General features: G+C 47.1%; 3 protein-coding genes across 3 annotated transcripts; 1 reads left to right on the forward strand and 2 right to left on the reverse strand.

The window, feature by feature from the left end:
- Window positions 1-3,921: 3,921 nt before the first annotated feature.
- LOC108086353 lies at window positions 3,922-4,558 on the forward strand. Its single transcript, XM_017183253.2, has 3 exons — window positions 3,922-4,099; window positions 4,182-4,319; window positions 4,378-4,558. The coding sequence occupies exons 1-3, from the start codon at window positions 3,964-3,966 to the stop codon at window positions 4,428-4,430; spliced, it is 327 nt and encodes a 108-aa protein (XP_017038742.2). The 5' UTR covers window positions 3,922-3,963; the 3' UTR covers window positions 4,431-4,558.
- Window positions 4,559-4,731: 173 nt separating this feature from the next.
- Window positions 4,732-5,595, reverse strand: LOC122320297 (serine/arginine repetitive matrix protein 1-like). Its single transcript, XM_043208465.1, has one exon. It carries the CDS (start codon window positions 5,593-5,595, stop codon window positions 4,732-4,734), a length of 864 nt encoding a protein of 287 aa, XP_043064400.1.
- Window positions 5,596-6,242: 647 nt separating this feature from the next.
- Window positions 6,243-9,951, reverse strand: LOC122320298. Its single transcript, XM_043208466.1, has 3 exons — window positions 9,844-9,951; window positions 7,396-9,789; window positions 6,243-6,785 (listed from the first exon to the last, which is right to left on the reverse strand). Exons 1-3 carry the CDS (start codon window positions 9,949-9,951, stop codon window positions 6,243-6,245), a joined length of 3,045 nt encoding a protein of 1,014 aa, XP_043064401.1.
- Window positions 9,952-24,025: the final 14,074 nt, after the last annotated feature.

Below are 24,025 nucleotides of genomic sequence, written 5' to 3' on the forward strand. Positions count from 1 at the left end.
CAACCGAGGTATGATCGTAAAGGAAGTCAGAGTTAGGAGTTGAGTTCAGTTTGAGACTTGCAAGTGACAGGTCGGTGTTCTTCCACTAAAGAATATTTGTAACCAGTTGAATATAAGAAATAAAGTTAAGTTTTTTTTTTTCCATTTTGAAACAAATTATCAGCAGCTTTTTCTGCTCGTTTACCAGGCGCTTTCTGAACTGACTTCCCAAAAGTCTACTTTCCAAATTTATACTTTCTACTCAATTCTTTTACATTGTTAGTCATCTCTTTCTAACATGTATGTCAGCGCTTAACGAACAGACCTTACTTGGCAGCAGTCTAAATCTGTCCTGCTCTGCCATGCTTTCACTCAATTTCTAACTTCCTTTTTAATAGTCCCTGCTTCACATCAAAGAAGGCCCCGCTTCACCTGTTCTGACCAAGAGAACAAAGTAGGCCCCGTTTCATTTGATCCGACACGGCCTTCCTGACGAATCACACGTCCTCGTGTGGTCAGTTCTCCACTCCTTTTGCCAATACCTTATGACTCAATTCTTCATAACACCTCTTTTTTTTTAACAATCTTTCATTTTATTCACTGGACAAAAGCTTTAAAGGTATAAATTACTTAAACAAATATCGAATCTTTCATTTCCATAAAGTTTCTTCGTTTTAACATAAATAAATTTCTTTCGTTTAGTTACTCTCCAGTAACATTAATCTTATCTATAACATCTTATCCATAAATCGCATAATATAACATTTTACATCGATTTTACATTTTCATTTAGTGTAATTCCTTTAACACCTTTCTCATTTTTATTTCGCATCTTTCTCTTGACCCCCCCCCCATTACATGTCTCTTCTGTATGGTGCGGTCCTGACTCCCGCCATAAAAAGTCTCTTCTGTTATGGTGCAGTCCTGACCCCCGCCATAACCCGTCTCTTCGGTTATGGTGCGGTCTTTTCTTTTTCTCTTCTTATACTTCTGTACCATCTTCTATCACGTCATCCCTATCTTCGCTTAAAAGCTGATTATTTGGCAAAGCTGTTAGAGATTCGTGTGGATATTTGTAAATTCGCTTACTAGTTAAAGATTTTAACAGATATCTATCTCCATCTAGAATCTCAATGATCTCAAATGGCCCTTTAAATTGTGGATCTAGCTTCGTTTTATGGCGTTCCTCATGTTTAAGCAATATGTGGTCGCCTAACTTATGTTTGGTAATTTTCGCTTTATTATTATCGTATCTGTGTTTATCATACCGTGCACTGGCTTCCATATTTTGTGTAGCTTGATTTCTTATATTTCCCCTATCTATTTCTTGTTCACCTTCTGCATCAATTGGTAAAAGCCCAAAAGGTCTAGCTTCCTTTCCAATTAACAATTCTAATGGGCTAAATTTTGTTACCCTATTTGCTGTACAGTTCATTGCCAGTTGTACCTCGGCCAACGCATCCTGCCATGATCTCTGACTGGTTTTCACCGCGGTTAACATACTTTTTAAAGTGCTCATTACCCTCTCGACCTGGCCATTGGCCCTACTCGCACCAGTAGCAATTAAATGCAAATCAATATTTTGAGAAGTGCAGAGCTCGCGAAAACCCATACTGGTAAAACATCGACCTTGATCCGCTATAATTCGAGTAGGCACGCCAAATAATGAAACAATTGATTTTACGGCCTTAACACAGCTTTCGGTGTCTATGTTCAAGGTGTGGTAAAAATAAACAAATTTTGTAAATGCATCAATTAAAACAATGACATATTCCTTAAAGTCATTTTTGCCGCTCAATTTTCCTGTTATGTCAATGTGCACTGTGTGCCACGGTGTACTTATTTTGGGAATTGAGTGTAGCTCTGCCTGTATTTTACCTACAGATGGCTTTGATAATTTACATGTGATGCAATTTTCAACAAATCGACGGACATATTTGGACATTGTAACGAACTGATTTTTCTGTCTCCGCTCGCTACGTAAACGTGCGGCTAGCTCAGTTAAGTTTGTGTGTTCGTCCCACCAAATTTATTGTTGCGTGACCCCGAGACCAAAGAAGAACGCAGAGTTAGGTTAGATTTGGAATATGTGTTGGGTTTATTGCTTGTGGATTTACAGCTTGATATTGATTCGTGGATCTGCTGCCTGACGACTCGCTCCCCCTCGTTGACGCCGGTAATGGCTCCCGCGTCGACTCCACGGCGGCACGCCTCTCGCGCGTCCTCTGCCTTGCCGAGTCTTTCGGGCACCGGTCGCGTACTAGGCTCGCTACGAGTCTCTCACAACTTGGCGGATATTGAGCAGAAAACCTTACTGGAGGGCTAAGCAGCGCTGCTGCAGTCAACACTCCACGCTCTACCCTGAAGTCGGTCGGGATTTCGTCGGCTGGGCCTCGGCAGGTCCTCACTCTCGTGTGGACCGACTCCGGGCACCTTTCGCACAACTCCCTCGGATTTTCGTCAGCTGGCCCTCAGCAGGTCCTCACTCTCTCATGAGAAACCGACGCCGGGTACCTTTCGCACAACATCCACTGGATCTTCGTCAGCTGGCCCTCAGCAGGTTCTCAATATCTCATGCGAACCGACGCTGGGTACCTTTCGCACAACATCCACTTACTCCAAAGTGGACCAAAGAGACTCCACCAATACCGTCGTTTTCGAGACTCGAAGACGCACCCTACAACTTACCTTGTACCCTCGGGATCTCAGCTTATGTAGACGTGACCGTCGTTGGGCTTCTCGACTCGGCGATCTTGATTCCGGATTAAATGGCACTTGGTATTCTCCTTGGGGTTTCACTCGCGTTGGTACGATCTCGTTGCACGACTTCACTTGACTGACCCGCTTCCTGCACGCGTCCTCCTTTTATACGCCACCCTGGTCCCGTTATTTCCCTCCTTCGGTGGCGTGATCGGGTCCAAAGTGCAGGACCAGTCCCGTTAGTTCACGGTCATTCCCTTTTGTGCCGGTCCAAAGTCCGCCGACTTCACCGTTATACGGGTGCAAAGTCCAGGACTTCACCGTTATAACGGGTACAAAGTCCGCCGCGGTACCGTTAATTCACGGTCTCTCCTCTTTGCGCGGGTCCGAAGTCCGCAGACTTGCTGTTGTTGGGTCCAAAGTCTGCAGACTCACCGCACCCTCGAGTCCAAAGTCCTTGGAGCCGTTATTTCCCTTTTTTAACCATCGCACACAGCGCATCCCGCTGTTGCTATGCAGCTCTCCTGCACTCGAAATTGTAAGGAGATTTACAACTCCTTACATCTCCCCCTTCCTTCGGAAACTTTTGAAAGTTTCGGGCTCCGGAATTTCCTGGGTAAAACGTCCTCGAATCGCCTCCTTCCCACGTCGACCTCCAACTCCTGAGTGCGGCCAAGGGCCTCTTGGATCTCAGCCGGACAGCCTCAGCCTATTGGACCCTACCTGGTCGTTCAGCATCTCGACTGTGGCGTCTTGACCCCCACGGCTCCTTGCGCACACGTCCATCCTCGATCCTTGTGGCCGCTGCCACTCCCTCGTCGACCTCCTCCTGCCACGGCTGAGAGCTCCTCCAATCTCAGCACCTAAGTCTCAGCTTATGTAGACTTCCCATCGTTGGGCTTCTTGATTAGGGCAACTTGACTGTCGAAAACTCCCAGCACGCGACTCTTTCCGATCCTTGTTCGAATTCGAACCGTTTCCCGCGTAGTTTTTCCCCGCGCACAATCGATAACTCGTCTATCGATCGTGGCGTTGCCACTCCTCAGGGCTGCAGTCATAACCAGTGTGGCCGGCCAGCGATGTTTCCAGTATTTTTTAGCTCCCATCGATCGCACTATCGATCGACCGCCGTTATCGTGGCGACCCCATTCCCAATTATTCGCCGGCCTCGTGGTTTTGTTATGGTAAGTGTTTTGATGTTAATTTCTTGATTTTTACCACTTAAATGTTCCTTTTTTAGGCCACTCCAAGCCGGGTTGAGCCGCGGAATCCTTCCAACGATGTATGCGCCGGGGCGCCGACCCTGACCTAGCGCGTCCCGGCAGGCCAATATGCCCGGCCGTCGACCCACCCTTTCCCTTCCCGCTCGCCGCGGCTCCCCGCTCTGGCTGGCCGTCTGAATTTGGCCGTGGACTCCCAGGTAAGTTTTTGAGTTTAATTATCTTTTGCTAACTCGTGTAACAACTCACCGTCTGCCCTCCAATGACTCCGGCTGGCTCCAGGGGACTCATGTTGCACGTCGAACCCACTCCGTGTATGTTGCTGGACCGCCCCCTGTCGGACGTCCACTCCTTCCCCGCTACCCCGCGGCTCCTCGTTCTGTGGCATACCACAGGCTGGCCGTGAGGGCATTGCCACAGGTGAATTTTTTGTGTACCTTTTGCGTACATGCCTAACCTTTACTCCTTTTGTTTCCAGCCCGTCTGCTTATCTGCGGATCGCCCGCCTCCACCTGTCTTCGCTGGACCTGATGCAGCCGCCGCTGGATTACTATTATTTTGCTTTTATTTATTTTGCTTTTTGTGATTTCGCGCGTGCGGTTTCTGACTCCACCGAAATATATTCGTGCGTGTTCGTGGTGGCATCCTGCCCTATCCCAAATACCCACAGTGACTCCTGCTGGTATCCCGGCCCCCCCTTCCTCCAACCCCCTCCCCGTGGCAATACAACTTGGTGGTCTTTGTGTCCTTTTTTCTTTTTATTTCATCGCCCTGTATACCCGCACGGCCCCGCCTGCTACCTTTAGCCGGTAGCGGACCCCCTCCACACCCATCAGTCTCGCCCACCGCTGGGTCCTCCCTCGACGGCGCTGCCGCTCCGCCTCCGCGCGCACCGTGTCCGGCCACGTGTCCTCGGGGACCTCTGCCCCGGTTGCTCGGCGGTGCTGCCACCGGGCACGGACTGCCTCTGCAGCCGTGGACGTGGCGGCGGCGTCCTCGGCGGCGACGCGAGCGGCAGCGGTGGCTGCGACGGTGGCGTCGGCCTCCTCGGCGGCGTGGGCGTCCTTGGCGGCGGCGTGGGCGTCCTTGGCGGCGGCGCCGGCGTCCTCTTCCTCGGCGGTGGTGGTGTCTCCGGCGGTGACTTCTTCATCGACGGTGGTGGCGGCGTTGGTGTCCTTGGTGGCGGTGGTGGTGGTGGCGTCGGCCTCCTCGACGGCGGTGGTGGCGTCGGCGTCCTCGGCGGCGGTGGTGGTGGCGGCGTCCTCGGTGGCGATGTGGGTGGCAACGGCGGCTGCGAGGGCGCTGCCGGCGGAGGTGCCGGTGTCCACAACGCGGCCTCCTCGTCCTCCGCTTGCTGCAGTCTTCTCCTCCATTCCCTCACGGCAGCCATCCACTCCGCCTGCCGCTCCACCAACCTGCCGATCGTTGCTCGTCGGCGGGCCTCGATGACCTCCTCGCTCTCCGGCCTCTCCGACGAAGCCGCCGACCCGAACGGGATATACCCCTCGGCATCCACCACCCGCCTTACCTGACGGTAACCCCTCCGGGCCTGGTTGGCCCACCGGGTGCCCTCCTCATCAGAGGAGACCACGGGGGTCACCGTCTCACCTCCGTCGCTCTCCTCTTCCGTCGACGACAACTCCACCGTCTCCATCTCGCCGGTGGGGCCGCCGTCGACCTCCTCGTCGGAGGACATCTCCCTCTCCGACACCTCGCGCCAGGCCGGCGACGGGGACCGCGACACTAACGGCGACGCCAGTAGCTGGAGTGCCGACGACGAGCGCCGACGCCTCCATTTCGCCCCTGGCTGTTGCCGTCGGCCGCGGCCTTCCGCGCCGACCTTGCGCTTGCGCAGCTGCTCCTGTCGCTGCCGCCGTTGTGGCTGCTGTTGTTGCTGCTGTTGATGCTGCTGCGACTGCTGCTGACGCTGCTGCGGCTGCTGCGGCTGCTGCTGATGCTCCTGCGGCTGCTGCTGATGCTGCTGCGGCTGCTGCTGATGCTGCTGTAGCTGGCGGTGGTGAACACGTCCGGACATCTTGGCGAAAAACGTTGGAAAGACCGAACCTCTATCCGTCGCCTCCGACGACACCTCGGTTTTCGTCCACTCCCACCTTTCTTCGTTCGGGGTCCCGTTACCGGTGAAAGCTTTTCTCTTGCGCTGGTTTTGGTGACCCGGTAACGGTGATCGCCCCTTATGTACCCTCCACTGACCCACTTCTCGCGCTCCTGGCGCTCGCGCTCCATGTACGTGTGTGTGGGAGGCACTGCATCGATACTCCGTATCGTCCTCTCCCTTTCTTACGAAACACCCGTACAGTGTGCCCCCGCAATGACGGCCACTACTCATTGTTTCCCCTCAGAGCCTGGTTTTAACTCACTAATGTGACACCTTTTTTCCTTGCCACTCATGCAGTGGCGCAAATTGCATATCACCGGGGAAACAAAATCAACAATCGTAAATGGCCCGTCATACTTGGGGGCCAATTTCGCCGCGAAGCCTTCCACTGCTTTTGACAGGTGGTGCTCCTTGGCCCAGACCTTATCGCCAATCCTTGGGGTCCATGGCCTCCTGCGCAGGTTGTAATGGCGCGCCTGATCCTGCGCCGCCTTTTCCATGTTACGCCTTACTAACTGAAAAATTTCTGATAATTTTTGTGCGTTCTCACTTGGTGTTTGCGTGGCTTTGCCGGTCCCGATCGTGTGTTCATCATATAGCGCCTTCGGGAGTCGGGGTTCTCGACCTTGGGTGACGAATGCTGGCGAGTACCCAGTGGACTCCGCCACACTGGTATTGACGGCCAGCTGTAACTCTGGCCATTTTTCGTCCCACGTCCTTTGGTCGCCCCCTGCAAACTGGGCGATCATCGTCTTTACGGTCCTATTTGCCTGTTGAGCTAATAAGCTTTTTTATTAGCTGTTGAAATAATTATGCACGAAGAAATTTTGTTTTCGAATTCTGTAGCAGCGATTTTATTTTCGACGAAAAAGAGTTACAAATGGTCCGCGGGATCGAAAAGAAGTAATACAATTAAAATTGACACGCGGATCAGCCGATTGCTGACCCAAAGTAGAAGCCGACAAGCAACGCGAGAGAGCAAATAGAAAGATAATTAGAGAGCGAGAGCGATGGTAATTATGCAGATAAGCTAAGAGCTAGCATTAAGAGATCCTAAATATCTGCTGCGGCTGGATGACCCGACATACTCCCCCCGTTGGAAGTCTGGCTTTCAACAACATCCTTAAGGGGCAGCAGACACAGCTTATTAACTGCTCGTTTTGTCACTCCTGATGCTGTCTTGAGGACTGCAACACGAGCAACTCCATCTCCACCACACAGAAGCTCAACGACTCTCGCTAGGGGCCACTTCATCGGAGGCAAGTTCTCGTCCTTGACCAGCACCACGTCACCTACAACCAGGCCAGGCTTCGGGGTGCGCCATTTGGAGCGCTGCTGCAGTAGCGTCAGATATTCTTCCTTCCATCGGGTCCAGAAGACTTTCTGCAAATAGGCCACACGTTGCCATCCATCCAACGGATTGAAGTTAAGGGCGGTCACATCCGGCTCGATGAATGAGGATGGTGGACCACCATTCAGAAAGTGGGCTGGCGTTAGCACATCCAGATCAGCGGGATTTTCTGAAATTGAGACTAAAGGCCGAGAGTTAACTACTGCCGAAATATGGCACAGAAGAGTCCGCAGCTCGTCGAAGGCCAGCACTGAAGGTCCAATAGCGCGGTAGAAATGGTACTTCGCCGTCTTCACCGCTGCTTCCCAGAGACCACTAAAATGCGGCGATCTGGGAGGAATAAAGCGCCAATCAATAAGCTCCGCTAGGCAAAAGTCCAACGTCGCTTTCTGATGCTCGTCGCTGAGGAACAAGCGTCTTAACTCAAGCAGCTCATTGCGTGCACCGACAAAGTTGGTTGCATTGTCCGACCAAATCAGCCGCGGTCTTCTCCTGGTGCATATAAATCTCTTGAGGCCATGCAGAAATGATACTGTTGAGAGATCCCTGATCAACTCCAAGTGAATGGCCTTTGTTGCGAAGCAGATAAAGACGCAAACGTAGCATTTCACTGGGGCCTTATTTCGCACTTCCGGTTTGTAAAAGAATGGCCCACAAAAATCAATGCCAGTGACTTCAAATGCATGCGATCCATCCAATCGCTCCTTTGGGAGATCCGCCATTACATGCTCGACTAATCGAGGCTTCGTTCGAAAGCATCTGACGCATTTGTTCAAGACCTTGCTCACTGTCTTTCTCCCCCCAATAGGCCAATACTGGGATCGAATTATGCCGAGTAGGGCCCGAGGTCCAGTGTGCAGATTACGCTCATGAAAGTGAGTAATGACGGCGGCTGTGACAGGATGGCTCCGTGGCAATATGATTGGATGACGCCCATTGAAATCCAGCGACGAGTTTTTTAGTCGGCCATCCACTCTAAGAAACCCAAAATGATCGATAAAAGGAGATAGAGACGCAAGCGAACTAGATGGGGCTACAACTCCCTTAGACTGCAAGGATTTTATGTCTTCCCATAAATGAGAAAGCTGAACCAGCCGAAGCAATAACTGAGTACCGCTTTGGATATCCGACACCTTAAGATCCGGCTGCCGAATGCGATTAATAAATTTGCAGACGTATCCGAAAATCCTTTGAAGCGCCGCGAAGGAATTTGCAAATTTGGAACAGGCTACGATATCTACGTATGGTGATTTTATTAACAGGACCTTTCGACGAAGCTCAAGCGTTGACTTCTCAGCAAGGATTGGGGAAGGCCAGTCAAACTTGGGTCTGCAAAGAAATGCCGGCCCATTAAACCAGACAGGGGACTCGCTCAGCTCAGTGGGAAGGACACCTCGGGAGAGAATGTCAGCCGGATTCAAAGAAGTTGGAACGTAACGCCACTCCATCGAATCGGTTCGCTCTTGAATGGCAGCAACTCGGTTTGCCACAAACATGTTGAATCTGGAGGGCTCGTCTCGGATCCAGGACAGCGCAACCGCAGAGTCACTCCAACAATAATACTGTCCCTTGAATACGTTGGTGCCAGCTACCTCTGAGATGAGCTTAGATAAGAGACCGGCTCCACAAAGCTCCAGCTTGGGCACGGTGAGTGTCTTCAAGGGAGCAACCCTTGACTTTGAACAAAGCAACCGCGACTGTCCACTGCACACGATGTAGACACAGGCGCCGTATGCTTCCATGCTGGCATCGCAAAATCCATGAACCTGAATCTCTGAATTTGGAGAAAGCACTAGCCGAGGGAAACCCAAACGCCTGATTTGCACGAAACTCCTGCATATTGAACTCCATTGCGTGTTCTGAGCCTCAGGAAGGCTTTCATCCCAGGATAACCTTTCCTTGCACAATTGCTGAAGGAAAATTTTCGCTTTTGCTATCACCGGTCCAACCAATCCAAGAGGATCATAAAAACGTGCAATGGCAGACAGGACAGATCGCCTGCACGGACTTGAGGTTGACTGCAAGATAGAAAAAGAGAACAAGAGCTGATCAGAAGCAGGATCCCAGGCTAAACCCAGAGTTTTGGTAAAGTCAGTGCCGTCATCAAACTTCAAATATAACTCCTTATCTTCGTCAGACACTCCACACAAAGCCGCTGGAACGTTTGAGCACCACTTCCTAAGTTTAAAGCCTCCTCTGGACAGAATTTTAGAGGTCTGATCTACAATGATGATAGCCTCGTCCACGGTCTGGGCTCCAGATATCAGATCATCTACGTAAAAGTCACGCTGAATAACCTCAGCCCCAAGCGGAAACGAAAAATGCTCGTCTCTTGACAGCTGATGCATAGCCCGCACAGCCAGAAATGATGCAGGCTTCGTGCCATAAGTGACGGTGTCCAGTTTGTACACTTGCAGCTTGTCCTGTGGGGAAGTCCTCTATAAAATGCATTGCAAATAGCTGTCCTCTGGATGTACCTTGACACAACGGTACATCTTACAAATCTCTCCAGTGATGGCTACCGGGTATGAGCGAAACCGAATCAGAATCTGGAACAGGGTGTGCTGAATTACGGGGCTTGCCATGAGCAAATCATTAAGAGAGTAGCCTGATGAAGTCGCGGCAGATCCGTCAAAAACTACGCGAAGCTTTGTAGTGGAACTCTCCTCCTTTATGACGCAATGATGAGGCAAAAAGAAGCGACAAGAAGCGAGGTCTGCGCCAGCAACTGTTGACATGTGCCCCAAGTCAAGGTATTCCTTTATAAAAGCCGCATATTGGGCCTTCAAGGCTGGCCGACGATCTAGTTTCCTTTCTAGGGACAGGAATCTACGATAAGCTTGCTGGTAGGACTCACCCAATAATTCCAGGTTGAGCTTGGCAGGCAAACGAACAGAATAGTCTCCAGCAGAAGAGCGAATGAAATGCTTTGTAAAGTGCGCCTCACAGTCCAGTTCTTCCTTAGTAGCATGTGCAATTGGCTCCACGCAGCTTTCCACCTCCCAAAATCGACGAAGAAGATCATCAAATGTTCGGCCGCCGAATATTCGGCACAAAGTACATGCTACATTGTTGCCAGTTTAGCTTATTATAAGCTAGTTCTAGCATATTTAAAACTAAAGAAGCTATAGTGAGAGGTTGTTTTCCGAAGCAGGTATTATTTACGACGAAAAGCGAAATCGGTTACTACCGACAAATGCAGAAAAACTGGTGTTCGTTCATCACAACTTACCGCTAATTAATTTTACTTATTGATAATTTTACTTATTGATAATAAAAAAAAATTTTGATAAAAGTGATGAGTTTTTTTCATGATTTGGCACTATTCGGCGTTCGGCCGAATAGTACCTATTATTCGGCCGAATGCCGAATAGTACCTATTATTAGGCCGAATGCCGAATACCAAAAAAAGTGGCCGAATACCGAATACTTGCCGAATATTCGCGGCAACTCTAATCGTAATATTAACTGCGTGACCATTTCTAACAAAGCTGGAATCACCTATTCCAGTAACAGAAGCCGAAGTCTTTATCTTCTTTGTTTGAAGCTGATCTGCGAAGCGAGATGTTATTAGATGCAGCTGAGAGCCGGAGTCAAGAAGGGCTCGACATGGAACGAAAACTCCAGACCGGTTTTTAATGAGAACGGTGGCAGTGGCTAGGAGCACAATGTCAGTACTGAAGCTGAGCAATAAGAGCACTGGATGAGGAAGGCATGGCAGAGAGTTCAACGACAGTATTGGATGCGACAGCGGCAATAGCTTCTGGAAGCTGTGGTCCTGCCTGAGGAGAAGCTGAGGATAAATTTCCCAAGTGAAGGAGGGTGTGGTGTTTAGCTCCGCATGCCCGGCAATTGCTGGAATTGCACTGCCTCAATTGATGCCCTATCTTAAGGCAGTTTATGCAAAGAGAGAGCCTCTTTACTTCTTGAAGCCCATTAGCAGGGGGCAGGGCTTTAAAATCTTGACAATAATGGATGGAGTGACCAGAAGCATTACAGAACGAACAAAACCAAGGGTTACTATTTGTGGCAACAAAAGCAGATCTGCGAGAATTAGACGTTCGGTTATTTCCCACCTGATTGCCAGACGCATAGCTTGCCATGGCGAAATCCATTGTCTCCAATGTTCTGCATCGCTGCTCCAAAAATGATGCCATGGATTCCCACGTCGGAATTATATTGACGACTGCTGGATCCTCTAACCGCTCCTCCCATTTTGCCTGGCTCGCAGGATCTAGCTTTTGAAGCAGTACTTGGACAATGATGCATCCCGCGATTTGTTCTGTCGTGCCCAATCCCTTTAAAGCACGAATATGAGCGTTAAATTTGTCGGACAGCTCACGAAGCATCGAGACGGAACCACTCTGCAATGCCTTAAGCCCCAGGATCTCAGTAATGTGTGCCTGAAAAACCAAACGACGATTATCGAATCTGTTTTGCAGTAAGTCTAAAGCAACAGAATAATTGCCATCCGAAATTTCCAGCGAGCGGATGTTTTCCAACGCAGAATCCCTTAGACATGAGCGTAGATGTTGCAGCTTTTCAATGTTGGTCAGGTCAGGATGACTATCTATGATGGTAGTAAACATAGAATAGAAATCTGACCAATTCGCATAACCTCCAGCGAATTTCGGAAGTTCAAGAACGGGAAGCGGAATCGCTCGGCGCAGAGCTTCCCGCTGCTGATGGCCGAAATGACCGGGCGTATTGCCATCAGCAAAGGTTGAGTGCTGAAGCAGTTGCGAGGAGCGCTTTGTGATCTCCGATCGAACCGTCGACTTCAGAATTACGACGACATCATCAAATTTCTCCTCCAAGTCATTTCCAATTTCCTCAAAATCCAATTCTTCCAGCTCGTTGAGAACCTTTTTAAACGCCCTTTGAAGCTCCTCGATAAGTTCCAACCTCACATGAAGGCCAGAATCGTCAAAAGAATTCAAAGCCGAACTTGAAAGGGATTCCATTAACCGCTCCACTCTATTAAACATTGAAGTTGCCTTGCGCTTCAAAAATGTCACCCTGTTTGAATTGCGATTGTCGGTGACGCTAACCGAATTTTCTGAAGCCATGTTAAGCAGCAACAACAACAAAATAAATGCAGCAAATTCGGCGGGCAAAATTCGGCTTCAGCGGGAAGATAAGCGTAACGGGGAACAGCGAAAAATCGGTCCGCTTCTGGTCTATATACCTCCTTATGTAAAGCTTGTGTAACCAGGAGTGGTATTATTTGCACAAATCAATTAATTTTATTGTTTTGTAACAAACATAAAGTGAGATATGCAGCAGACTCAGCGGGCAAAATTCGGCTTCAGCGGGAAGATGAGCGCAAAGGAGAATGCGAAAAATTGGTCCGCTGCTGGTCTATATATCGCCTTATGTACAAGTTCGTGTAACCAAGAGTGTTATTATTTTCACAAATCAATTTATAAATATTTGTGTTGTTTATGGCAGGTAAACGCACAATGTAGCTGCAACACAGATAAAACAAAATATGCAGCTTGGTAAAATAAATTATTTTTTTTGTGACTTGCACTGAGTCCCTTTTATGCACAAATCACGTCGGGGTCACCAAATGTTGAGCTAATAAGCTTTTTTATTAGCTGTTGAAATAATTATGCACGAAGAAATTCTGTTTTCGAATTCTGTAGCAGCGATTTTATTTTCGACGAAAAAGAGTTACAAATGGTCCGCGGGATCGAAAAGAAGTAATACAATAAAAATTGAGACGCGGATCAGCCGATTGCTGACCCAAAGTAGAAGCCGACAAGCAACGAGAGAGAGCAAATAGAAAGATAATTAGAGAGCGAGAGCGGTGGTAATTATGCAGATAAGCTAAGAGCTAGCATTAAGAGATCCTAAATATCTGCTGCGGCTGGATGACCCGACATTGCCCTTTCTGTTGGATTGGGTGTAACGCTTGTATCTGCGACTGTAAGATCGTATAGCGACGCCACCAACCGCCAACCCCTAGGGTGGGGAGACCGTGATATGGTAATAAGGGAAACTGGGATGAGAGCAACGGGGCCAAGTGTCATCCGATTTTTCACCCTATTTCACCTCATGAGAGCCATCGAGGGGGTTAGCGCCAAAAGGATAGCGTCTGGTGGCACATTCGTACCAAGTTGGTCAAAGTGAGCAGTCGGTCTTTTATCAATCTTTAGTACCAATTATAATTGCGGAAGTCCAAAACGAGTGGTGACCAGTTTTTTTGTGTTGTAACAGGCGGCGTCCACTGGGTAAGTCGAGAAATTCCCGGCCCAAATCAATGCGAAAGCAAATAAATTAAAGGGGTCCCCATTTTAGGGCAACGGGCTACGAGCGAGGTTCGTGGCAAACAAGCTCGAGCTCACTGTTTAGTCCGCTTGCAACCGCGCTCGACGACGAGCGGCTGTCGTCTCTACAGTCCCCTTTTAAGCGATTTTTCTTTGGGCCCTGAGTGTGAGCTACGGAAAAGGGCCCAAACGCGAATACGGGCCAAGAGCCAGGCGTCGGGGATCGCGGTTTTGCGTTTTCCCGCCAGGGCGAGAACGACGCGCCGGAAGCCGTCCGAAAAACAAAGGAAAAGCAGAAGGGCCGATTGCGTAAGCGGAGTGGAAGAAGGAGCGCTACACCGGGAGGAAAGAAGGCGAATCCAGAGGAGACGGCGAATATATTTTTTTTGTGCAGTGTAGACGGGCCCACAACCTAAAATTTATGTTGGCTCGTTATTATTGTGTGATATTTTCTTCCCCCTTGAAGTAACCCTTATTCTAGCCCTCGTAGCCACCAATCCTCGGGAAAGCGCTTTCTTCGATGGAATGCCAAATAAGTGCGGTGAGTGAAAAGAAATTTGTTGAAATAATAACCTTAAAGAAAGAAACTAAAGAGAAGGGATATAGAGGGAGAAGAGAGAAACAATAATGACATAGCCGCAGCAAGAAATCTCATAAAGTCAAACTTTTTCTGCTATTAGTGTTATTTTATTAAAGTCAACTTAACGTAAAAAAATAATGACCGTAGACCGTGTAAAGAACTAAGTAACAAATTTCAATAACGCGGACGATCGAGAGTCCAACGGAGTTCGTTTGGTTGTTCGATTGGGCTTTTGTATGTTCGAGTGCGCGTTTATATGTTCGTTTTGCATGTTCGATCGGTCGTTTATATGTTTGACTGCCCGTTTACAAGTTTAATGTCCGAAAGAGGAGTACTCGATTTTTGTCCGCTGACCCAAATAAGAAATTTCTGAGGATTTGTTTTTTTAAGACTTGACTTCTTTTTTTTAGACAATAATTTTTCTTATTTGTTTATGTTTTTATATGTAATTTAAGTATTTATGTTCCTCGATGTATTTATAATCTTTAGCATGTCTCTCAATTTAATGTCAGGTTTTGAAGTCTTACTGTATAGTTGTTAAATAAATTTTATAATGTTTTAAAAAACCCCCATTTTCGACCTCTAGCAGACTTGACCCCGTGAGACCCTGATACGGGTAGGGGCTGCTCGCGAATTAATATCCTTTTTTTGGACAAGAGCAGCCAAAGGTAGGGAGGGCATGTCGGGCTTCAGCAACATCGGAGGTCCTGAGCCGGGTCAGGCTATGTCCCAAATATGAGGGAGCTCTTTTCTTCCTCCCTTTTTTTAGCTGATCTTGGTTAGAGAGATTGTGACCAATTACTATCGCTTGCCTTAGCACGCAGTTTTTTTTATTTAATAATGGCCACAGGCATTTCGGGAGGAGGCGGCAAGAACACCACCCCATTTGAGGCGAGCGAGAGGCCGGAGAATTCGTATTCCTGCGTGCGCCAACTCCCCCGACAACACCAGCTAGCCTGAAAAATAGTGCTCGTGACTATACTCGTTACATGGGGTGTATACAGCGCAGTAAACTGGTGTCGCACCCCCAACTCTTCGAGGAATTTTTTGAAGGACCTACTGGTAAACTGCACCCCGTTATCCGTGATCAGGAGTTTCGGGACGCCATACCTCGAGACGATTCTCTCCCTTATCGCCTTTTGCAGCGGTTCTCTGGTCGCCTTCCGCATCGGCACCAACTCGGTCCACTTCGAAAATCGGTCCACCAGCACGAGCAGCATTGCATTCCCGTGTTTTGACCGCGGCAGTGGCCCGACAAAATCGGCACACACTGTCGCCCACGGCTCCTCGGGAATCTGCGTCAACATTTTGCCTGCCGCCTGCAGCTGGTTCGGCTTGTACTTCATGCAGCTCTCACAGCTACGTACGTAGGCTCTGACGTCCCTATGCATGCCCGGCCAGTGGTACCTCGCAGCCACTCTTGCGATTGTTTTCCTGCTGCCCAAGTGACCGGCTGTTGGCGCGTCGTGGTTTTCCGCTATCACCCTCTGTCTTGATCCTCTGGGTACGCATAGCTTCCACGAGACCACGTCCTCGTTCCCCGCCCTGTGGGGTATGTGGCGATACATTTGATCGCCCTCCAGCCTGTAATCCGGGTATTTCTGCGGGTTCTGCGCCACATTGCTTCTCATATCCGCTATCCAGTCGCGTTCCGCAGTCTTCGGGCCTGTCTTTGCCGTCTTAGCTCTGCGACATTTCGCTGGCAGTGGCTGTCTCGACAGGGCGTCTGTCACGACATTGAGCTGGCCTTTCCGGTAGGATATTTCGAAGTCATACTGCTGGAGTTCCAACGCCCATCTCGCAATCCTTCCCGACGTGCTCTCTATGCTGTTGAGCCACTTCAGTGCCATATGATCCGTGATGACCTTGAAGTGGTATCCCTCCAGGTATGGTCGCAACTTCCTTATGGCCCATACAATCGCCAAGCATTCCTTTTCTGTTGCGGAGTAATTTCTTTCCGCTCCATTTAGGGAGCGACTTGAATACGAGATTACTCTCTCGCCTTGATCTGAATGCTGCGTGAGTATGGCGCCAAGCCCGTAGTCGCTGGCGTCTGTCTGCAGGACGAACGTCTTCGAGAAGTCTGGGCATGCCAGGATTGGGTCTGCGACCAGCCTGGCCTTGACCGCCTCGAATGCCTTCTGGTGGTCGTCGGTCCACTCCCATTTCACCTTCTTCCGGAGTAGGGCATTTAGTGGCTGGACTAGTGTGGCGTCTGTTCTGTTCGCCAACTCTTCGCTTATAAAGCTTGCCGTGGCGCCAGTGTCCACCGTGGCCTTCACTTTTCGTTTGTTTATGAGCACTGTGGCGGACAACTGCATCTCTTCCGCCTTTAGGTCGCCCATTAGTTTCGAGAGGCAGCACCTTGCGATCCCTGGCCGCCCCTCGGTGGCTGAGGTCGCTTGGCGTTTCCCGCTCGTGCGCAGCATTCGGCGTTTATGACGCCTATTTTCCCGCATCTCCAGCAGAATGCGATTCTTCTGTTGCGGCATTCTTTCGCCCAGTGGTCTTGGGTTCCGCATCTCCGGCATGCCTGGGATGGATTTTTCACATACCCTGGCCGTGCGTTACGCTTCTCCTGACAGCGCCTGCACGTTGCTGCTGGTTCTCTCCTCATGGCCGGCGCATGGTGTCGGGCTTTTGTGACGTTTTCCTGCTCGAACCCATGGTACAATTATACAAGGTAGTCTCGTCGGCTGCCTAATCGTTCGGCTTTTTAGTCAGTGCGTTCGTGCTTGTTGAAGGATGAGCACGCGTGCGGACGAATTTTTTCAGAGTATTAACCCTTGTGCAAAGACGTCGTTCTGCCCTTGGCTGCAAACTTTTTTTGTTTTTTGACATGTCGTTTCAGATAATTTTAGTATAACAAAAAATGTAAAAGAGAAACTATTAATAGCTACTAAGAAACATTAATTTAGATATTACAAAAATTTACTTTAATATTGACATTTATTTTAAAATGAAGAATCTTAACAAAGAAATAACTATCCAAAAATAAAAACAACGTTTAATTTTAAATTCAAAACTATTTAAAATTAATTTATAAAAAACTTCAACTCCTATTACTTTAAATGAGCAATTTAAGCCCCATGCACAATCTAAGGGTTAAACTAAAAGCTCTTTTATCGTTTCACTCGCACTTACTACGCAGACTCCTCTCACTCGCACTTGTAATGAGTAATGAATAAGGGAGTGCTTTTTGCCGACGAGACTACCTTGTATAATTGTACCATGCTCGAACCGTTCCCTCTGCTGGTCGAGCTCCTCAAATTCGTCCGCTAATGCCATCAGGGTATCCAGGTTCTGGCACCTGTAGGGGCGGATAAACAGCCATAGTGTCGGGGTGCTGTTTTCCTTAATCCGCTCCAAGATTTCGTCCTTGTTCAAGCCCAGGGGTCGCATCAGTGTCTGCATGTCTACCATGTAGTCCTTGAAGCTTTCGCCGTAGTTCTGCTTCCTCTGCCTGACCTGATCTGCGAGTTTGTTCATGAACCCCCTTGGCAAGAAGAACTCCTGGAAGCTCTGGCTAAATCCGCCCCAGGTCTCCCAGAACCTGTTGTTGGCGATGAACCATTTGAGCGCTCTGCCCTGCAGCAGTTCCGGCATTGCCCTCGGAATTTGGTTTATGTCTAGCCCGTATGTCATGGCCGACCACTCCACTTGTTCGAGGAACTCCAGGGGCTTCTCATTCCCGTCGTAGCGGAAACTCCACTCCCTGACTTGTTTTGCGACTTTGGCATAATCCTGTCCTGGTCTGCCATTTTCCGCGCGTTGTTCACGGTTGTCGCTCTTTCTCTCCCTGCTGTTCTCCCGTCGGTCGCGGCTGCTGCTCCTGCCGGCGTTCTGCATGCTGCTCACGTCCAGGCTGCGCACCAGGCCCTCGGCTCCGGTGACTTTCAGGCCGACCGACGGGTATTTGGCGTAATCCCTTTCCAGGGCCGCCAGAATTGCCAGCGCTTCATGATCATGTTCGGAGTGGTCGATGAATTCGGCCAGTGTCCGCCTCATTTCCTCTACAAGGCCCTCTGGCTCGATGCCTAGGGCGCTTGCGATCGCCGGGAAATCGTCCTTTTTAAGGTTGTATAACCAGGACTTCCCCATTCTATACCTATTCTGGTCTCTTTGGTCTGAGTATCACGCTTGGGCGCCAGATGTAACGAACTGCTTTTTCTGTCTCCGCTCGCTACGTAAACGTGCGGCTAGCTCAGTTGAGTTTGTGTGTTCGTCCCACCAAATTTATTGTTGCGTGACCCCGAGACCAAAGAAGAACGCAGAGTTAGGTTAGATTTGGAATATGTGTTGGGTTTATTGCTTGTGGATTTACAGCTTGATATTGATTCGTGGATCTGCTGCCTGACGACTCGCTCTCCCTCGTTGACGCCGGTAATGGCTCCCGCGTCGACTCTACGGCGGCACGCCTGTCGCGCGTCCTCTGCCTTGCCGAGTCTTTCGGGCACCGGTCGCGTACTAGGCTCGCTACGAGTCTCTCACAACTTGGCGGATATTGAGCAGAAAACCTTACTGGAGGGCTAAGCAGCGCTGCTGCAGTCAATACTCCACGCTCTACCCTGAAGTCGGTCGGGATTTCGTCGGCTGGGCCTCGGCAGGTCCTCACTCTCGTGTGGACCGACTCCGGGCACCTTTCGCACAACTCCCTCGGATTTTCGTCAGCTGGCCCTCAGCAGGTCCTCACTCTCTCATGAGAAACCGACGCCGGGTACCTTTCGCACAACATCCACTGGATCTTCGTCAGCTGGCCCTCAGCAGGTTCTCAATATCTCATGCGAACCGACGCTGGGTACCTTTCGCACAACATCCACTTACTCCAAAGTGGACCAAAGAGACTCCACCAATACCGTCGTTTTCGAGACTCGTAGACGCACCCTACAACTTACCTTGTACCCTCGGGATCTCAGCTTATGTAGACGTGACCGTCGTTGGGCTTCTCGACTCGGCGATCTTGATTCCGGATTAAATGGCACTTGGTATTCTCCTTGGGGTTTCACTCGCGTTGGTACGATCTCGTTGCACGACTTCACTTGACTGACCCGCTTCCTGCACGCGTCCTCCTTTTATACGCCACCCTGGTCCCGTTATTTCCCTCCTTCGGTGGCGTGATCGGGTCCAAAGTGCAGGACCAGTCCCGTTAGTTCACGGTCATTCCCTTTTGTGCCGGTCCAAAGTCCGCCGACTTCACCGTTATACGGGTGCAAAGTCCAGGACTTCACCGTTATAACGGGTACAAAGTCCGCCGCGGTACCGTTAATTCACGGTCTCTCCTCTTTGCGCGGGTCCGAAGTCCGCAGACTTGCTGTTGTTGGGTCCAAAGTCTGCAGACTCACCGCAGCATCGAGTCCAAAGTCCTTGGAGCCGTTATTTCCCTTTTTTAACCATCGCACACAGCGCATCCCGCTGTTGCTATGCAGCTCTCCTGCACTCGAAATTGTAAGGAGATTTACAACTCCTTACAACATGTTTTGGAACCAGTAATAACTATAAACCTTGTCCAGAGTTTTTTTCCATCCCAGATGCATTACTGAGTCGTGGACATGGTTTATTATGGCCCATCTTAAGGATCGGGGAATAACTGGCAGACATTTGGTTTTACCATTTCGTTGTATTTTTCTATGCAAAATACCTTTGCGCAACTCATAAGATTTATCTAAATTTTCTGACAATTCATTATTTCTTAGTTTAGTTGCAATCTCGGAGGTCTCACTATCACGCTGCTGTTCCGATATCAACCAGTTATCGGTTACCTCAGTCAGATTAATTCGCTTTTCAGGTACTTTATTCTGAACAATGTTTTGATCAGACACTGGATTCCTAGATAGACAATCGACATGCGCCATTCGATCACCTTTCCTATACTCTATGTCGAAGTCAAATGATTGCAAAAATGCCCACCACCTATGTACCCTCGGCGTTAAGTCCAATTTTGAGCGAGTTGCCTTTAAGCAATTGCAATCCGTATACACAACAAATTTACGCCCCTACAAGTAGTGGCGAAAATGTCTGATACTATTAACTACAGCTAGCGTTTCCAACTCGTAAGAATGATACTTTGATTCGGCAGGAGATGTGCATTTACTATAATATTCTACCACATGGGGTTTGTTATTAATTTTATGTTTTCAACAGGTAGCAGCATTCAATAAATTATTTGAGAGTGCAAGTGATCATTACCAATAAATTTATTGAGTGTTCAAGTACATACTTAATTTTAAAAAAAACTGCTTGTGAACAAATCATTTAAAACTTACCTCACATATACACACACACAAATTTGCATATACGGTTCCCTTTTGCATTCTTCTTTGTGCTTGTACAGTTCGATCTTTGGAGATTGTCATCTGTACTTTTCTGTGTCAAAATTGGTTTTGCTTATGCACAGTGGGCTATTGAGTGCAAATTTGTGACAAAATTTCAACTTGCTGATTCAAAGTGAGCGTTCATTTCGGTGTTTGGCAGGCACAATTGGATGCTGTCTGCGCACATTATATTCGAAATATTTAATTCTGCCCATGTATATTATTTATTTAATTTGCAATTACATTCAAATTATTTCTTCAGCGTCAATTTTTGTTCAGTGCATCAATACTTAGCAAATACGGTTCCCTTTTGCATTCTTCTTTGTGCTTGTACCGTTCGACCTTTGGAGGTTGTCATCTGTACTTTTCTGTGTCAAAAATTGGTTTTGCTTATACACAGTGGGCTACGGAGTGCACATTTGTGACAAATTTAAACTTGCTGATTAAAAGTACGCGTTCATCTCGGTGTTTGGCAGGCACGACTGGAAGCTGTCTGCGCACATTAAATACGAAATATATTTATTTTGGCCATATATTATTTATTCAATTTACAAGTAGGGGAGACCGGGGGGTTTTGAGACGGGTTTTGTTTTTTGACAAAAAATATAATAGAAAAGCCATTTTTCTGCCCGTTCAAATTTTTAAATCATAGTTCAGTGTAATTTCACTCAGACAAGAGTATAATTAGTTGAAATTTTAATTCGACCTTCAAGTTTTGCCTGCCTGCTCAAAAGTTGTTTTTTATGGATTTTCGCAAGGTTCGGGGGGTTGTGAGACACAAATTTATAAGAATGAAAATGGCTCCATTTTATCAAAATTGTTTATTTTAATCTTTAATAAGGCATATTTTGTGGTCTACAATTTATTCAAATTGAAAAGATTTCGACTTTTTCTCGATAGCAACCTCTTTTATAGCAGCCACTAAAACATTGACATCAATCGAAGATTTGGCAGTCTCACTATACTTATGACGTACTATGATGACTAAAGAAAGAAAAAACGATCATCAAAAACATTGAATCCATCAAAAATATCAAAATTATCATTAAACATTTTGGTTGTGTACAGAAACACTATATCAGGCTATAAAATACAATTTTATGTTCCTAGATGACGCGGTAATAGAATGTCTCATAACCCCCCGAGAACGTTGTCTCACGACCCCCCAATAGCTATATTTTAAATATGGCTTCTGCTTTACGGACGCATTAAATGTTTATGCAAAATTTGTTCCGTGTGTCAAAAGGCTACTCACCAAGGAATGTTTCGGATGTATGCACTCTCGCAAATAGCTTGTAAAACAAAGCGAAAAGACAGCAAACACGAACGGTCTACAAAACTTTCGATCATTTGGGAAGACATAAAGAATCGGCATGAGCGGAATATTTGTGATGTGGAAATGAAGATTGGAAACAGGCAAGAAGTTTCACAGTCAGCTGGTAGATGTCGCGCTTTTTAGTTCAGGGCTGTAAGCGCGTCTCACGACCCCCGTGTCTCACGACCCCCCGGTCTCCCCTACATACACACTACTTCTTCAACTTCAATTTTTGTTCAGTGCAGCAAAACTTATAATAGCAAATACGGTTTCCTTTTTGCATTCTTCTTTGTGCTTGTGCAGTTGGACCTTTGGAGGTTGTCACCTGCATTTTACTGTAGCAACTATTGGGTTTGCTTATTTACAGTGGGCTACTGAGTGCAAATTTGTGACAAAAATTTAACTTGCTGATTTTTTGCATTCTTCTTTGTGCTTGTGCAGTTGGACCTTTGGAGGTTGCCATCTGCATTTTACTGTAGCAACTATTGGTTTTGCTTGTTTACAGTGGGCTACTGAGTGCAAATTTGTGACAACAATTTAACTGGCTGATTAAAGTTACTTGTTCATTTCGGGATTCGGGCAGGCACAATTGGTAGCTGTCTGCGCATATTAAACACGAAATATAGCATTTTGGCAATATTAATTTACAGTTTGGTATTTTAATTGGTTTTATTGAACTTTATAATCATGCCTGGTAAACGCTAAGTAAACAAGTCTTTTGATGACTCCGATTTGGATCAATTTGATTGTGTATATCAACTACACAAAAATGTTATGAGGGATATAGAACGTATTCGGAAAAGCGTCGCTGAGACTGAGGACATGGACCCTATGCACGTGGAATGCCAACTAGAAATCTTAAATCGATATATGGATAGGGCATTTCAGATTCAATTAGATTTGGAGAAAATTAACCCAAATACAGATAGTAGAGCTGATCTTGAAACTTTGTTCGTAATAACCAGGGCTAACAGAGTTATGTTCTTAAAAACGTAAAAATATGTATGGATTTATGGACGAAAAAATAGAGATATATGGACGAAATATGGACGAAAAAGTTGACAAATATGGAATAAAATGGATAAATATGGATAAATATTTGTAGTATAGACGCAAAAAGGGATAAATATAGGTATAAAAATGGATAACCGTAGACGATTATATCGATCATATTAACTTTTTATGACAATGAACAATTAGAAATCGCTAGATTTGTCTCAAAGATCATTGCAGAACAATATGACATGTTGTGTCAGATTAGTAAAAACAAAACTACGGCGTTTGTCACTCAATATGATATGTTTATATGATGAAAATGAACGCTCAACATCGCAAGATGTAACAGGAGCATTTGCATATGCATTCAGTTCAGCAGGTGATAAATTCAGGATAAGATCGTCAACTTCTGTAGAACTATCAACTGAATCTTAAAATATAAACTGCATCATAATTGTTACATTCGATGATACATATTTTGATTGATGTTTTGTTTACATCATTTATTATCGAGTATAAGGCAAACGACAGAAATTTCATAATTTTTGAGCCAAACATATCTTTTTAAAGGTTTTCAGACACTTTAATGCTCAAAATATGGATTTATTCAAGTGATTGTGTAAAATATGGATTTATAGGAAAAAAGGCGAAAATATGGAAATAAATATTTTTTCATTTAAAAACATAACTCTGTTAGCCCTGGTAATAACCAAATCTCTATTGTTAAGTAAAAATGATCGACCGTGCTTCCCTAAAGATAGTGCTAATTCAACTATGATTAGTAATATTAAGCAGTCAAAGCAACTACCAGCAATGAAACTGCCTAAGTTCAGTGGTGATTATGCTGAGTATAAGAATTTTATTGGGTTATTTGAAAACTTGGTGGATAGTGATTGTAATTTGTCTAATATTGAAAAGTTCAACCACTTGCTTTCTTGTCTTGAGGGAGAGGCCTTAGGCACAGTAAAGTCATATCAAATTCCCTCTGCAAATTACCCAAAGGCACTAGCAACAGTTAAAAAGGTTTACGATAATAATTGTTTAATTGCATTCGACAATATTTCTAAATTATTTGATAGGTATTCCCAAAATGCAGAGCGCCAATTCTACGGCCTTAAGGGCAGTGATCGATAATGTTCGCGCGATTTATGGATCCTTATCATCTTTAGCAGACTCTAAATAAAT

The sequence above is a fragment of the Drosophila ficusphila genome, unplaced genomic scaffold, assembly GCF_018152265.1.
Source record: "Drosophila ficusphila isolate 14025-0441.05 unplaced genomic scaffold, ASM1815226v1 contig_47, whole genome shotgun sequence".
NCBI lineage: Eukaryota > Metazoa > Arthropoda > Insecta > Diptera > Drosophilidae > Drosophila > Drosophila ficusphila.